This window comes from Paramormyrops kingsleyae, chromosome 4 (assembly GCF_048594095.1).
Source record: "Paramormyrops kingsleyae isolate MSU_618 chromosome 4, PKINGS_0.4, whole genome shotgun sequence".
Taxonomy (NCBI): Eukaryota; Metazoa; Chordata; class Actinopteri; order Osteoglossiformes; family Mormyridae; genus Paramormyrops; species Paramormyrops kingsleyae.
This window is the reverse complement of record NC_132800.1, coordinates 41,800,958-41,816,964: the sequence shown is the minus strand read 5'-3', so window position 1 is coordinate 41,816,964 and position 16,007 is coordinate 41,800,958. Positions and strand designations below refer to the sequence as shown.

Sequence of the window (16,007 nt, the reverse complement as noted above, 5' to 3'; positions counted from 1 at the left end):
TTTTGACATTAGTTTATACGGAAAGGGGATAATCGAGTCGTTAGTTTGGCCCTATATTTATCTTGAATGGGTTTCGTTCACATGGCCTCAATTTATAAGTTGAGTGACTAAAAAAACATTATTGGTTGCTTTAGGAGCTTGGTTTGCACAATACATAATCAGACTGATCCTTTAGAATGAGGATTAGCACAAGCCCCACCAGTTCTTTCCTGAGTACATTTATTAAATTCATTTGGAATAATAAGAAGCCTAGACTTCGACTGAGACTGCTATATTTGCCTTTTGAAAGAGGGGGTTTAAGACTACCGAACTTTAAATGGTATTATTGGTCAGCTCAGTTACGTTCCGCGATGTGTTATTTCTTAACGGAGTCTCTTCCTGCTTGGGTGAATATTGAACAGACGTCAGTACCGAACCTGCCACTAATACAATACGTATACTCTGCAGAACCCACAACATTAAAAACAATAACAGAAAACCCATTTCTTAGAAACGCTATCGATGTCTGGTTTAAAGCACATCTGCACATTGGCGGCACTCCCCCAATTTCTCGCTTTTCTCCCATATGGGGTAATACGTTTTTCAAGGCTGGAAGAGCAGATGGCGACTTCAAAATCTGGGCAAGCAAAGGCGTGCAGAAAATAGAGGATCTTTATACAGATGGTACCTTGATCACGTTTAATCAATTATGTCAGACGTATTGTATTCCCAAGAAACATTTTTTTAAATACTTGCAGTTAAAACATTTCATGTTGTCAAAACAAAAGAATATAACGTCTGAGCCACCACTATCCTATCTTGAAAATCTCATACGTCTCAGTCTAAACGGGAGGAGACATCTCTCTCTGTTCTATGCAGCCTTAATGTCACATGATAATGAATCTACCATTGATAGGTTAGAAGCATGGAGATTAGATACCCAAGAGAATATTGAAGAGATAGAGTGGGAAATGGCATGCTTAAAGGCGCAAAAGCAGTCAGTTAATACGAGAATGAAGATCTTATAATATAAATGGTTAATGAGGACTTATATTACACCAGCCCAGCTTAATCAGTGGTCCCCTGGCGTTCCTGACAGCTGCACCAAATGTTTAGAGGAGAGAGGAACTTTATATCATTGTGTATGGAGCTGTCCTAAATTACAACAATATTGGAAACGGATTGTTCAAACTATATCTGAGATTGCTGAAGTGGAGGTCCCTTGTGAGGCGAAACTATGTATACTAGGCATATATCCTAAAAATATTATTGTTAATTCAAAACAGGTAATTTTAATAGACTTTGGACTCCTGCAGGCCAGGAGAATGATAGCTTTGTTTTGGAGGAAAATGGATGTACCTTCGATACAGTTATGGGTGAAAGAGATGGCATATGGAATTACAATGGAGAGATTGACCTGTATAATAAAAGGGAAAGCAAAAGCATTTGAAACAATCTGGAAACCATTAGTTGTATTCCTTGAGTGTAAAGGTGTGCGATTATTTTAAATTTGCCATATTGCTGAGTATGTTTATAATTATGTAAACTTGTTTTTTATTTATTTTATATATATATTTTGTTTTAATTGTTACTTTTATTATTGTTGTTTTTATTTATTTATTTTTATTATTATTATTATTATTATTATTATTTGTTTGTTTATTTTTGATTGTTTGTATGTTTCTGTTATTTAAATTACTAATTATCATTGCTTGTTCTTTACGTTTCTCTATCTGTATATTGTATAAAACCAATAAAAATATAAAAAAAAAAAAAAAAAAAAAAAAAAACAAGTGACCGTCTTATCTAATCTTTCCCCAAGAAAAGTTAAATAAAAAGGGGAAAAAGACTCAGAATCTTCAGGACAAAGAGAGGAATGTGAGGGGCTTAGAAGAAATAAATGATTTGCAAATAGAAAAAAAAAATGCCATGCCTTAAGTATAAAGTTCTCAGGTGACGCAGAACAGATACTGAATGTAATATATTTATATACATAATATATATCGCTACATCTCAAGAATATCACTATAACAAAATGCCATAAACGACCCACTTTGCAAAATAGTGAGGACAGTTACACAGATGCACGCAGCATTCCTCCGTGAATAATATTAAGGCAAAACCTGGCTAACGCGGTCATTAAGCGAATATGAATAATATACGCCAACGTTAAATAGTACATTTCTGGTAACGTTAATGGCAGACACGAGTTAATGCAACCTGCACAACTCTTTACAACTAAAAAAGTATTGCTCCTGGCAGAAACAATTTAGATAAAAACTTAATCTTAAATAAAAATCTTAATTTTACCAGATAAACATGAACCTGAGTGAAACTTGTGTGACCGCGTGTAAGACCACCATTTAAAAAAAAGGCTCCTGCATCCTTCGACTTTCGCGCTTTGTAGTGGTCCTGCTCCCAGGATGTACTGCGCAACTGAAAATACTGGTAAAACACCTGTAAATGTCAGGGTCAGCCCCTGCTGTGGTCCTTTTATGTCCCTTCCCCGTTTGACCAGCAGGTGTTGCTGGTCATCCCGTTCTTTATGTTAGTCTTTGTTCTCCCCTGTTACCTGTCTGGTCTTGTGGCTCAATGTGTTGAGCATGTGGTTGTCTGTGTACCCTTCTGTCCTATATTTGAATCCCACCTCCTGTTTTTGTATTTTGCTCCCTAGTGTTTCATTTGAGTTTCTTTAGTTCTTGTGTCTGATTTTGTAGTTGGTTTTGGTTTTGTTCCTTGTGCCCCTGCTTGTGTCTTTACCTGTTTAGATTCCCTAGTGTTGGTTTCTGTTTCCTTGGTTAGTTATTAGTTTCCCTGTTTAGTTCCTTTGAGTATTAGTTTCACCTGTGCCCTGTTTCCCTGGTCTTTGTTAATTAGTCTCACCTGTCCTGTGTTAGTCTTGTTACCCCTTTAGTATTTTAGTTCCTGCTTCTGTTCAGTTCCCCAGTGGTCTATGATGTGTTCCGGTGTCTATGAGTGTATTGTTGTTCTGTGTGATGGTTGTTGTTCGATGGTTTTGCTATTTTCAGTGTTTGATGTGTATTCGGTTTTGTGATTTAGTCTTAGTTTATTCCCTTTAGTGTTTGACCCCCTGTGGTCCTTTTGGTTTTGTGTTTGTAGTGTTTTCTGTTTTATTTAATAAACCCCTTTTTGTTCTTGGAGCCGCCAGTGGGTCGTCCGCCCTTTTTCAGTGTGCACTATGCCACGTTCCCGTGTCCGAGCCGCCCGCAACCATGACAGTAAAACCCTAATATGTAAAATTCTGTCATATTAACACGATAAATTATTTTTTATTTTTTTTTATTTTTTTTACAGTGCAGTTAAACGTAAAAAGGTCTTTTCATGCTTGAAGTGGCTCAAGTCTGGGGTGGCTTTTTTTTTTTTTTTTTTTTACAGGAAACTCGCCTGCATGACCTAGATCATTGGCAGTTAGGAAAATGTTGGGCAGGGCAATCTTTCCACTTTAAACCGAAGGCCAGGGGGACTGCGATCCTAATTGACAGAAATATTCCTTTCGTGGTTTCAAACATCGTATCAGATACAATGGACGGTTTATAACTGGTAGACGTGTTAAACTCTGGTAGACTCTGTAATAGGCCTGTAACCTTAGCTAATGTTTACGCACCTAATTTTGATATGCAATTTTTTCATAACTTCTGTCAGCTTCCTGATTACTCTCATTCCTTAATTCTCGGTGGGGACTTTAACTGCTTTCTGGATGCACAATTGGACCGATCTTCATCTAAACCCGCTAGTCCCAACAAATCAGCCACATATATTAAATCTTTTCTTGCAGATTTCAGCCCTACAGACCCTTGGCGTTTTTTATATCCAACTGGTAGGAACTATTCTTTTTTTTTCCCATGTCCACCATAATTACACCCGAATAGATTACTTTTTTTAGACAACTTGTTACTCCCAAAACGTAGGTCTTGCAGTTATGAAAGTATTATACTTTCTGATCATGCCCCCCTTGTACTTAAAATAGCTCTCCTGGGTTGTGATTTGGTGAGGAGAAAGCACTGGAGACTAGATCCGTTGCTGCTTATGGATGAGAAATTTGTCACAGATATTTCCACTAAGATTAAAACATTCTTTAGTGAAAATAGGACTCCGGGTATGCCCTGCAAGACAATATGGGAAGCAATGAAAGCTTTTCTTAGGGATGAAATTATTTCGTATGCAACATTTAAAAGAAAATCTGCAAAACAAAAACAGGAAGATATTTCGGATCAGATTTTAAATTTAGATAGACAATATGCACAGTCACCTTCCCCTGCATTATATAAGGAACGTTTGAGGTTACAGACTGAATTTAATATTTTGTCAACGCGCCAGGTTGAAGGTTGTTTGCTCAGAAGTAAAAATGATTTTTATGAGCATCGGGAGAAAACTGGCAAAATTTTGGCTAACCAGTTGCGTGGGGTAAGAGCCAAGCAACTAATAGCGGGTGTTAGAACAGACAGTGGAGTTACTACGCTGGATCCAAAAGTAATTAATGATAGATTTAAAATGTTTTAATCAAAATTGTATACTTCTGATTCTTTTGCATCTTCAAGTGATATGGAGGCATTCTTTAATCTTGTTGATATTCCTTCTCTTTCTCCGGACATTAAGCAAAATCTTGAAGCGCCTATTACTCAAGAGGAAATTACAGCAGCCATATCTTCCATGCAGTCAGGGAAATCACCTGGGCCCGATGGGTTTCTAACAGGTTTTTTCAAAACATTTTCTAACGGTCTTTCTCCCTTTTTATGCCAAATCTTTGCTGATTCGCTGGAGTCTGGGGCACTCCCCCCTTCATGTTATCAGGCGTGTATCTCCCTGTTGCTGAAGAAGGACAAGGATCCGTTGGATTGTGCCTCTTATAGGCCTATATCCTTATTAAATACTGATGTCAAGATCCTGGCTAAATTATTAGCTCGTAGATAAAAAGATGCCCTTCCTTCTGTCATCTCACCCGATCAATTGGGGTTTGTTAAAAATCGTCATTCTTTCCACAATATTCGGCAGTTTTTTGATATTGTTTATACACCTAACCATTGTGTTGCTGATTGTCTTGTGTCTATGGATGCTGAAAAGGCATTCGATAGAGTTGAGTGGGAATACTTGTTTTTTACTTTAGAGAAATTTGGTTTTGTTCCCTTATTTTGCTCTTGGGTTAAACTATTGTATAGGAATCCTTTAGCTTCGGTGCTTACGAACGGGCAGTATTCAGAATATTTTAGACTACACCGCGGAACAAGGCAGGGCTGTCCTTTAAGTCCCCTCCTCTTTGCATTAGCGATTGAGCCGCTCGGTATAGCTATTCATGGCATCAGGGGAATACAGGGCATATTTAGAGGCGGGCTTGAGCATAGGGTCTCACTTTATGCGGACGACCTGGTATTGTACATTTCTGATCCACTCAAGTCTTTACCAGTACTGTATGTGTTGGACAATTTTAGTAAATTCTCGGGCTATAAACTCAAGTTGAGTAAAAGTGAGCTGTTTTTGATCAATAAGGAAGTTATCAGTCTTAATTATGGAAGTTTTCCTCTTAAAGTAGTTACTGAACAATTTAGTTACCTTGGGGTGTGTGTCACTAGACAATTCCAGAATTTGTTCAAGACTAATTTCCTTCATTTATTTGATCGGTCTAAACAACTTTTGTCTAAATGGTACACATTGTTACTGTCTCTTGTCGGCAGGATTAATTCTGTTAAAATGATACTGCTCCCCAAATTTCTTTATCTGTTCCAGTGCCTTCCTATTATGATTCCAAAATCATTTTTCAAATCTTTAGACTCTTTAATTCTTTCTTTCATTTGGAATGGCAGACACCCAAGATTAAGGAAAGCCTTTCTCCAAAGGCCCAAGCAGGTTGGTGGAATGGCCCTGCCCAACTTTCAGTACTACTACTGGGCTGCGAAACATCCGATCTTGTACTGGATGTTGTACTGGAGACACTTCCATTTGCAGCCTATGCCTCCAGTATGGGTCTCCTTGGAGGCTCATGCCGCTGGTACTGATGCTTCCTTGCCTGTGCTTCTGGGTGCACCTCTTCCACTCACCTGCCCTATTCCTTCCGGCAGCCCAGTGGTTAACAGTCCCTAAAACTCTGGTCTCAGTTTTCACTGGGCGTTTCGACCTTTGATCACAATGCCCTCCAATCAGCAGGTCGGCAGTGATGGCCAGTCACTGCCCATCTTCTCCTGGCTTCCAGCTCAACTCCTCCCTCCTACTCCAAAGCCAGCAAGAGGCTCGTTTTGCTGCCTCCCCCAGCCTGCGTGCTCCCATCTTCCTCTCCCCTCCTGTGATTCCCAGGGATGTGAGCATCTTCCATACTGACTGCACGGGTAAGACCCGCAGGCAGCCACCGAGCCACAGCCAGGGGCCGAACGGGCGAGCCAGGGGGCAGGGCGGGCAGGACCCGGGCCCGACGCCTGTGTCCCCGTCCCTTACAGGAAACTGACAGGCGGGGTCCTGGGGGGTGTCGGCCTCGTTGAGGCAAGGGTGAGGGAGTCATGAGGGAGGTCGGTGCTGGGCAGACAGAAGTCAGGGCCTCTAAAGAGGCAACAGGCGGGGCAGCCGGAGCCTCGGGCGTGGCCGCAGGCGGGGCAGCCAGAGCCGCGGGCGTGGCCGCAGGCGGGGCAGCCAGAGCCGCGGGCAGGATGGGAGAGGCGGCCTCAGGCAGGGCCGCGGACAGGATGGGAGAGTCGGGCTGGACTGGAGAGCCGGGCTGGACGGGAGAGGCGGCCTCAGGCAGGGCCGCGGTCACTTGGCCAGCAGGGGGCACCTCGGAGGGTGCTTTGGGCGTGCAGTCAGCAGGGGGCACCACGGGCAGAGCGGCTTCCTCTGCTGCTGGCGGAGGCGAAGTCAGGCCCTCGGGCGGTGCTGCAGCGGCCACCCTCAGTTCCTGGCCAGCAGGGGGCGCCGCCATCACGCGACCAGCAGGGGGCGCCGCAGCGGGCACCGCCATCATGTGGCCAGCAGGGGGCGCCGCAGCAGCCACCTCGGGCAGTACCGCAGGTGCAGCTGGAGCTGCAGGCAGGACGGGAACAGGCGGGTCCGGAGCAGGCTGGACCGACGAGCAGGGCTGGACGGGCAGAGCGGCGGCCTCAGGTAGGGCAGGCAGTGCCGCAGGCAGAGCGGCGGCAGCAGCAGCAGGCGGTGCTGCTGGCAAGTCCAGAGCAGATAGGTCCGGAGCAGGCAGGTCTGGAGCCGGTAAGCCAGGGACTGCCCCTTTAAGGGCAGTAGGGACCCGGGGAATGCCGTCTCTCACGGCGCGAATTCTGCCGTGCCCCAGACGCTCTGGCCGATAATAGTAAGCCTCCAATGGAGGCGGCTTCTCTTGGTGGAAGCCGGCCAGGCGGGTAGCAGCGAAGTCTTCCCAGGGGAGCGGTGAGCCCTCGTGCTCCCTGGCCAACTCCCAGGCGGGGAGCAGAGAGCAGGCTCCCAGGAAGAGAGTCGGGGTCTCTTCCTGCAGCGTTTCAGCCTTCTTCTTTCCCCGCTTCTCTCCGCGGGCGGCGGAAGGCGGAGCCGTTGTGAACACGTCGCCCAGGCTCCGGGCAACGCGTTCGTCTCTCCGCTGGGTGAGACACTCATGCAGGCGGCGTAGGCATTTGCGTACCCGCTTGAGTGGGTACTGCTGTCCGGGCAGGTGCTTCTCGGTGAGGAGGTCCGAGTCATTCTGTCACGTTCGGGATCAGGCGAGCCGGAAACAGGCGAATTGCAGCCAGGACTTCAGGTAAACGTGGGTTTATATGACGAAAGACGGACATCTACGGACAATACAATGACAAGTCTGGGGAAGACTGACTCAGACGAGGACTAAATACAAAAGACGGGCTAGACATAACAGAACACAGGTAATCACAATCAGGGCTGAACACAAGGTAACGAGGTGGGCGTGGCACACATCAGGAGCGGACGGAGCGGATCATGACACTCTGCAGCTGTGCCCCTTTCAACTCCCCGATCTGTACAACTTGCCAGATTTGTACCTTGTGTGTACTGTGCATGCACAGCATTAAACTCTACCACACATTTTGCTAAAGTGCCTGATTTGTTTCACAACATTTTTAGGATCCAACTTGGGATACAATTCCCAAAAGCTCCTATTACAACTATCCTTTTGGCTAGCAAAATTAATATTTAATTAATTTTAATTAATATTAATATTTCTTTTCATGACATCAGGTTCATTTTATGGACTGTTCTTGAGCCAGCCAAGAATATAATATTTGACCAGATATTCCAGTTTTCAGTTGTTTGTGTTCCACAAATCCATTTCCAGCCACTGCTTGTCCTATTCAGGGATGGGGGGCTGGGGGTCTGGTACCTATTAGCACAAGGCAGGGACCAACCTTGAATGAAACATCAACCCATCACAGGGCACACTCACACATCATTCACAAACACATGCACAATTTGTAACCCCAATTAACCTCAGTGTGTTTTTGGACAGTGAGGGAAATCCAGAGTACCTGGAGGAAACCCCACAATGACATGGGGAGAACATACAAGCTCCATACACATGGAGACTCAAACTCTGGTCCCAGAGGTGTGAGGCAATAGTGCTAATCACTGTGTAGCCGCTATACTCCTAATGTATTTAGGGTAGGGCTATTGGTTCGTTTTAACTAAATAATTTACAATAAACACAAACATTTAAATAGCGAAAAAGTTTACTAAAGATAATTGTAAATAAACAAATAAACAGCTTAAATTAAATATTGTCACTCAGTTCAAGTCCTTCAAGTTCAAATTTTAACACAAACCATTTACAATAAATCCACAAACAATAAAGCTGGCATAATCAAAATAAAAACCCAACCCACGTTGCAGGCCTGATAACGAATATGGCGCTCCACAGAGTCACAGTCACTTACGGGTGTGCACTAGGGCGAAGAATAGGCGAAGAGTAGGCGAAGACGCAGTCTGCAGTGGCATCCAACTCCAGCTCTGCCAGAGGAGGTCTGAGCGTTCCTGGTAGCTCAAACCGCTATCTGGATGGCTCCTGGCACTTCAACGGGCTCAGTTGTAGTTGTCTCCTGAGTTGGATGACGCGGCGAATCCCAATAACAATCAGCTAACACTAATAGCTAAGCATGTACTAATCATCAGAACTGTACACAACCACACTTCTGTCCGTAGAATGATTTTAGTACAAGCTCTATTACCCTACACATACATTAAATCAATGTATGATTAATTGTAACCTCAGTATTTCACTGGGATAATAGACATTTCTCATTCTACTGTGCACATGCTCTCTCCCGTCCTTCTCTCCCCTTCTCCTTCCCAGCACCCCCTGTGCCCATGACCCTTGACCTCCACAGTCATCTGACCCATTGGATTTTCAAAAAAGATTTATTCACAATTATTTAAAACTTTTTTTCAACAAACTGCAAATTAAATTGACAATTTCACTAACAAAAAGTTGTTATTCTTTTAAATATAAATTTTAAAGAGCCCACTCGTTCATTTTACTGGGTTATACCTGCACCACCATAGCACCCTGTGTTTGCATTCCCTTTCTGTTTAATAAAAGTTATGCATAGTACCTGCACTTGCCTCTAAGGTCGATATTATGTGTCTCATTAGGTGGCCCAGTCGGTCTCATTAGGTGACCGAATATATGTCCCTGACGGCAGCCACTATTATGCTGCAGCAAAGCCACTAGATTATGCCAGTAGGACAAACAAGTAGATAAATATATGTTATTTATTTTTTCTGATCCCTCTGATTTGGAGTGATATAAATATGGCTGTAACAACTGAATATACTCCAAACTTCACATTTCAGTTTATAGTAAACCAAAGCTGTAAAGTATATCAGAATATCATGGGGATGGATAAGCAATTTAAACTGATGTAAATATAAACTGATATTTAGGTAGTAGTGTTGATACAAAAGGGGTGGTATGATTGTGCAGTGGTTAGCACTGTTGCCTCACACCTCTAGGACCAGTGTTCCAGTCCCCATCATGGCTCTATGTGTGTGAAGTGAACCACACAGACTATTTACAAGGTAATAAAACTGTTACATATTTGTCTAGAAAATCTCACACCAGTCAGTTGTCCAAAGTTGGCAACGCTGAAATATTGCATCTTTGATTTATGTAGTGTGTTTATCTAGGGTGACCAGATTTAAACTTGTGAAAAAGAGGAAACTTAGCAGCGGGCCGGGGGGGGCATGTTGCACCATGGCCATGTGAATGCATACAAATGTGCCCACAGTAATGGCTACTAAGCTATAGTATGGTAATTAACTTTAATGGCCTTTAACAAGACTAGCAATACCACCGTAAGCAATAGTGGTCAATATGGTTAGGATTTGGAACTTTTCACTGAATCCTGCACTAAACAATAACTTGGCATATTTCTTTTTATGGCTAAAGATTAAAATAAAGTGTAAAAGGTGCAAAAAAAACAAGAACAACAACTCCCATTTCCTTGGCATTCAGTCCTGTGCTTCAGTGGCCTTCAGTCCACTTTCAGTGGTGTGGTGCTTGGTTCTTTAATGTACCTCCAGATGATAACTTTTAGCCAGGTGATAATTCTCACTGATCAGTGTTTGGCCATAAATAAGGCAATAATAATAAAAGTAATTAATTTAAATCTTTTAGCTTACATCAACATATTTCTTAAAAGGCCACAGAATAAAATAAGATAAAATAAAAAGTCAGCCATTTCACTAGACTTTTAGTCCTCCTGATATGCTTGGGCATACTTTTCAGAAGACTGCATCTTTCCCAACAGTCGAGGATTACTCTTCAGGTAGGCACGAAAATCCTTGCATGTCATGTGTTTAAAATTGTACTGGGTGCACAGAACCCCCTTCAGTGAATCAACAGATAAGTGATACCTCTCCTTGGTCCACTGGGTTGGCATCAGTGAAAAATTCGCTCAACATTTGCATTGTGAGCAGGTATGGCAAAAAAAAACTGTGCGATATTAAGCAGCTCTGAATGAAAATCCACACTCTTGGACTATTTAGAACCTCTGGTGTGCTTGTAGACCACTGCAACTCCAAGAGAGCACTAAAAGCTGAAATCACTAATTTGCAGGATAGTAAGGGACTTATAATTGATAACGAAATCGATATAGTAAATGAGTTTAATGATTATTTTTCAAGGGTGTTCAAAATAGAGAACACAAGTAACTTACCACCAATTAATACGAATACAGCATCGTCTATGACCAATATATGTATAACTGAGGTTGATGTGATACTAAGCCTAGCTAAACTCAAAATAAATAAATCGCAGGGGCCTGATGGCATCTTACCTATAGTCTTAAAAGAGATGAGGGATATTATTAGCCAACCTTTAACTTTACTATTCCAGAAATCATTATCTGTGGGTGTGGTACCATCAGATTGGAAGCATGCTAATATAACACCCATATTCAAAAAAGGGGATAGAAGTAATCCAGCAAACTATAGGCCAATCAGTTTAACTAGCATTACTGGAAAAATAATGGAAGCTATAATTCAAGTGAAAATGGTAGATTTCCTAGATGCAAATAACATTATAAAGGATAGCCAACATGGATTTAGGAGAGGTAGATCCTGCTTAACGAATCTACTTGAGTTCTTTGAGGAAGCTACAAGTGAAATTGATCATAAAAAGGCCTATGATGTGATTTACTTAGATTTCCAGAAGGCCTTTGATGTTGTCCCCCACAAACGGCTCTTGCTAAAGCTTAAAGCTGCAGGGATTTTAGGAACTGTGGCAGCTTGGATCAAAAACTGGCTAACTGACAGGAAGCAGCGAGTAGTTATTAGAGGCACAATGTCACAGTGGGCCTCCGTTCATAGTGGGGTACCGCAGGGTTCAATTTTAGGACCACTATTGTTCCTAATTTACATTAATGATATTGACACAAATACATACAGTAAACTGGTTAAATTTGCAGACGACACCAAGGTGGGCGGTGTAGCAGATACTAATCTAGCAGCAGAGAGGCTTCAACGGGATCTGGATTTAATTAGCGAATGGGCTGATACTTGGCAGATGAAATTTAACACAGATAAATGTAAGTTAATCCATGCAGGGAGCAGAAATATAAAGTACAGATATTTTATGAGTTCCACTGAAATAAAGGTAGCTGATTACGAGAAAGATCTCGGTATGTATGTTGATGCTTCCATGTCCCACTCTCGCCAGTGTGGGGAAGCAATAAAAAAGGCGAACAGAATGTTGGGTTATATCTCTAGGTGTGTGGAGTTTAAGTCAAGGGAGGTGATGTTACACTTATATAATTCCTTGGTAAGACCCCACCTAGAATACTGTGTGCAGGTTTGGTCACCATACCTCAAGAAGGACATTGCTGCCTTAGAAAAGGTGCAACGAAGAGCTACGAAAATGATTACATAAGAACATAAGAAATTTACAAACGAGAGGAGGCCATTCGGCCCATCAAGCTCGTTTGGGGAGCTCAGAGTTGTTAAAATCTTATCTAGCTCTGATTTAAAGGAACCCATGGTTTTAGCTTCCACTACACTAGCAGGAAGACTATTCCATACTCTAACTACACGCTGTGTAAAGAAGTGCTTCTTCAAATTTGTTTTAAAATGTTCTCCCGCTGGTCTTAGAGGAATGTCTTATGAGGAGAGGTTAGCGGAACTGAATCTGTTCAGCCTTGAGCAAAGGAGACTAAGGGGGGATATGATTCAGGTCTATAAGATTCTAACGGGTCTGGATGCTGTTCAGCCAAATGACTATTTCAATATTAGTCTAAATACTAGAACTCGTGGCCATAAGTGGAAATTAGCGGGAGAACATTTTAAAACAAATTTGAGGAAGCACTTCTTTACACAGCGTATAGTTAGAGTATGGAATAGTCTTCCTGCTAGTGTAGCGGAAGCTAAAACCATGGGTTCCTTTAAATCAGAGCTAGATAAGATTTTACCAACTCTGAGCTATTAGTTAAGTTCTCCCCCAAACGAGCTTGATGGGCCGAATGGCCTCCTCTCGTTTGTAAATTTCTTATGTTCTTATCTCCATCACTGTTGCTCCTCTCAATAAATTTCCTTAGACTGGTGACCTAATCAAAGCACTTTACATCATCAATTTTCACCCCTTTTTCAACTAGGTGCTTGATACAGCCTTCTACATCATTCCAGTCTGGCATCTCACTCAGATACATCCAAATAAAAGAGGAAAACTCCTCCATGGGTGCCATCCATTTCTCTAGATAATCTAGACACGCACTGTACAGGCCCTCCACGTCAGCAATGAAATGGTCACATCTGTGCCCAAATTCATCCTTCTGCTTCAGTGCCAACATACTCTTAACTTTAAGAGGCATGAAGTTCTCAATCTTGCGTTCATGAAGCATGGTGTGGATGCTGTTCAAAATCTTCCTTACTTCCACAAGTGAGTTGTTTTCCCTCTCCATCTCCTGAATGTGCGACTGGAACACGCATATGAGTGAATGCATTTGCCAGAGGTAAATCTCACTGAACTCATCTTCAAAAAACTTCTTGATCAGTGTGGGTAATTTTTCCTGTGACAGAAAGAATGCTTTCAAGGCTGGATACATCTGGAGCAGTCTCTCAATTCCTGGGAATAATGACAGCCATTGTGTGTTGCTGTGAGATAGGAGACTTCTATATTCTACATTAGCAAACTCACAGTACTCTTTCAGACTGATTACGGATTACACTGATTACAGACTGTATTATGCACAATACAGTGTAGATGTGGAAGTAGTGATATATTTTGAAAATGATGTTCTCAATGTCAGCATTTAGTGTGTCTGCCCCGTGGTGAACACAGTTGTTTAATATGTGTGCTGGGCAGCCCACTCCAATTAGAGGCTTGTTCTGCAAGGACTTTAAGTTTACAATAACTTTCTTTCCCTCTTCATGACGCCGGATTCCCCCAAACATTGTATTGCAGTTGTCACTTTTAAATGCAATTTAGAAATTTAGAAAATATTTAGAAAATATCCTTTTCTTTTCCAGTGTTTCTTCGACTGCACAATAGTGTCAGTTGACTCATTTGGGGTGCTTTTAACTTCAAGTAATTTATTTTGCACGCCACCATTCTTCGAATCAAAATAAGCCAGATGTGCAGTCCATTGCTCTGTAGCTACTGTAATGCTTTACCGTATGGAAAGCAGAGGCACCCTCTGCAGCAGTAACAGAGTACTCCGTTAATTTACTCAATGAACTCTCTCCCCTCGGTGCAGTTTTATGTTTTGCAGAACTCATGTGGGCTTCCAGATCTTTGGCACCTTTATTTGACACTGACACAAATGTTCCTGCTTTGCATGTCATACACTCAGCTTCCCATGCATCACGACCAAGACGAAAACATCAATATTTTTTCTTTAGTTCGTTCGTGCATTTATATTTACGTTTAGGCATTTTCTAACTACAGATGCCGGGCGTCATGTGCTGTTGTAAACAGGGAAGCTCGCGGTGCTGAGGACAATGATTGGTGCTATCGAAGTGTATACTGACCAATGATAGCATGAAGAGTTAGTTCGACCGACCAATGGCTGTAATGCCTTTTCCGAAACTATTACTTCGCTCCTCCCCCTACTCACTTCCACACGATTTATGCCTTAAGATGGTAAAAAGCGTCACCATTTTTCCAATGCGAAGTAACTAGTTTGAGAACGTACCAAGAGAAACGCAACGCAAATCCAATGTAAGAATGTTTGAGGCTGAGGTAGAATGAATTCCCGGACAATTTTAGAATTCCGCCCGGACACATTTTTTAGGTCTTAAAAACAGGACATATCCGGGTAAAAGAGGACGTCTGGTCACCCTAGACTTTACCTAAGTGTGGCCCGATCTGTGCCAGTTACTTATTTTCATGCCCTCTGTAATTAAAATTGTATAATTATCATGTAAACCTTGTGTGCTTCACAGTGCGGCATTAGACCTCTCTGTGTTACTCCAATATTTCTGCTGGAGTAGTGGTTGCTGTTTGTCCTTTTAAAGGCTATAATATAACAGCCGTCTTTTATTGGCGTGTGTGCGCGAAACTTTCTTTCCTGGCCTTAACCCATTGAGTGCCAAAATGAAAATCAACACGTTCCGCAGCCGCCACACAAACACACTACCAGAAGGAGTATGGACGTCAAAATATACCGATTTTTTTATTTTCACACTCTCCCCTAAAATATTTGTCATGACGTGTGTAGTATTTAATTCATACAGCTACGAGGCACGGAACGAGCGCAATGACTTTTGTTTTACCGAAATCGAAACTCAAGAGAGACTATAAATGTCCTTCGCAGGTATCGGCTTCGATTACGCGATGAGACCAGCGAGCCGGTAAGTGCTCTGTACATCTGTCGATTAGGCTAATCGTTGTCACACGGAATACTATCGATATTAATTTTATTAACAGGTGTTGCGACGTGGTTTTAACATTTAAATTCTATACTGCTTTTCCGGGTTACTTTCTTTTGTGCCTTAGATATTATTTACGTAAAAATGTTGTGTTTTGTCACAGGGTCACTAACTGAAAAAGCCATGCTATCACGTCACATTTAACTCTGGTCTAAAATGTCCGAGAATGGAAATCAAGCGAGTGAGTATATCTTAATGCTTATTCTAAATAATTATTTATTGCGACCTTATTTTTAAATTACTGTGTTATAATTATGGATTTTAGATGAAAGTCAGAATGTGGGATACTCATGCCATTACATATTTTTTTTTAATATTTGATCTACTGCACAGGTACCTGAAGTTAAAATGTATTATGTAATATGCTCCTTATGGTGACATATATTCTAGCATTTTCGGCATGTCCCTCGGAGCCTGCGTGTGAGGGGCGGGGCACAGGCCAGCTCGCCCGCCCTCCCTCTCGCTCTCTTTCTCACACACTCACGCGCAGTAATGTGCAGCACACACGGATATCCTGCTTTTGGTAAAGGTGGCGGAGAGAACTAAATGTTCAAAAGCGTGGTTACGTTTCCCTAGAGTAGATGCTGACAATGGTCGACAAGTGCAACTAGTCTTTTGCAAGTAAGGGCGGAGACAATAGCACTCGGTCTAAATATTTAGCGAAAGTCCAT

At 42.2% G+C, this 16,007-nt stretch overlaps 1 protein-coding gene across 3 annotated transcripts in view; it reads left to right on the top strand.

Annotated features, from left to right (window-relative positions):
• Positions 1-14,513: 14,513 nt before the first annotated feature.
• LOC111840252 (NFX1-type zinc finger-containing protein 1-like) overlaps positions 14,514-16,007 on the top strand; it is a 39,557-nt gene continuing 38,063 nt past the window's right edge. For 2 of the 3 annotated variants that reach the window (XM_023804887.2, XM_023804886.2), the window contains exons 1-3: positions 14,514-14,626; positions 15,222-15,258; positions 15,440-15,517. In XM_023804887.2, coding sequence (XP_023660655.1) covers positions 15,493-15,517 — 25 coding nt within the window. In that variant the 5' untranslated portion in view covers positions 14,514-14,626; positions 15,222-15,258; positions 15,440-15,492. Of the gene's footprint in view, positions 14,627-14,695; positions 15,259-15,439; positions 15,518-16,007 lie in introns of those variants that run through there. The other variant, XM_072711352.1, reaches the window with a different exon arrangement.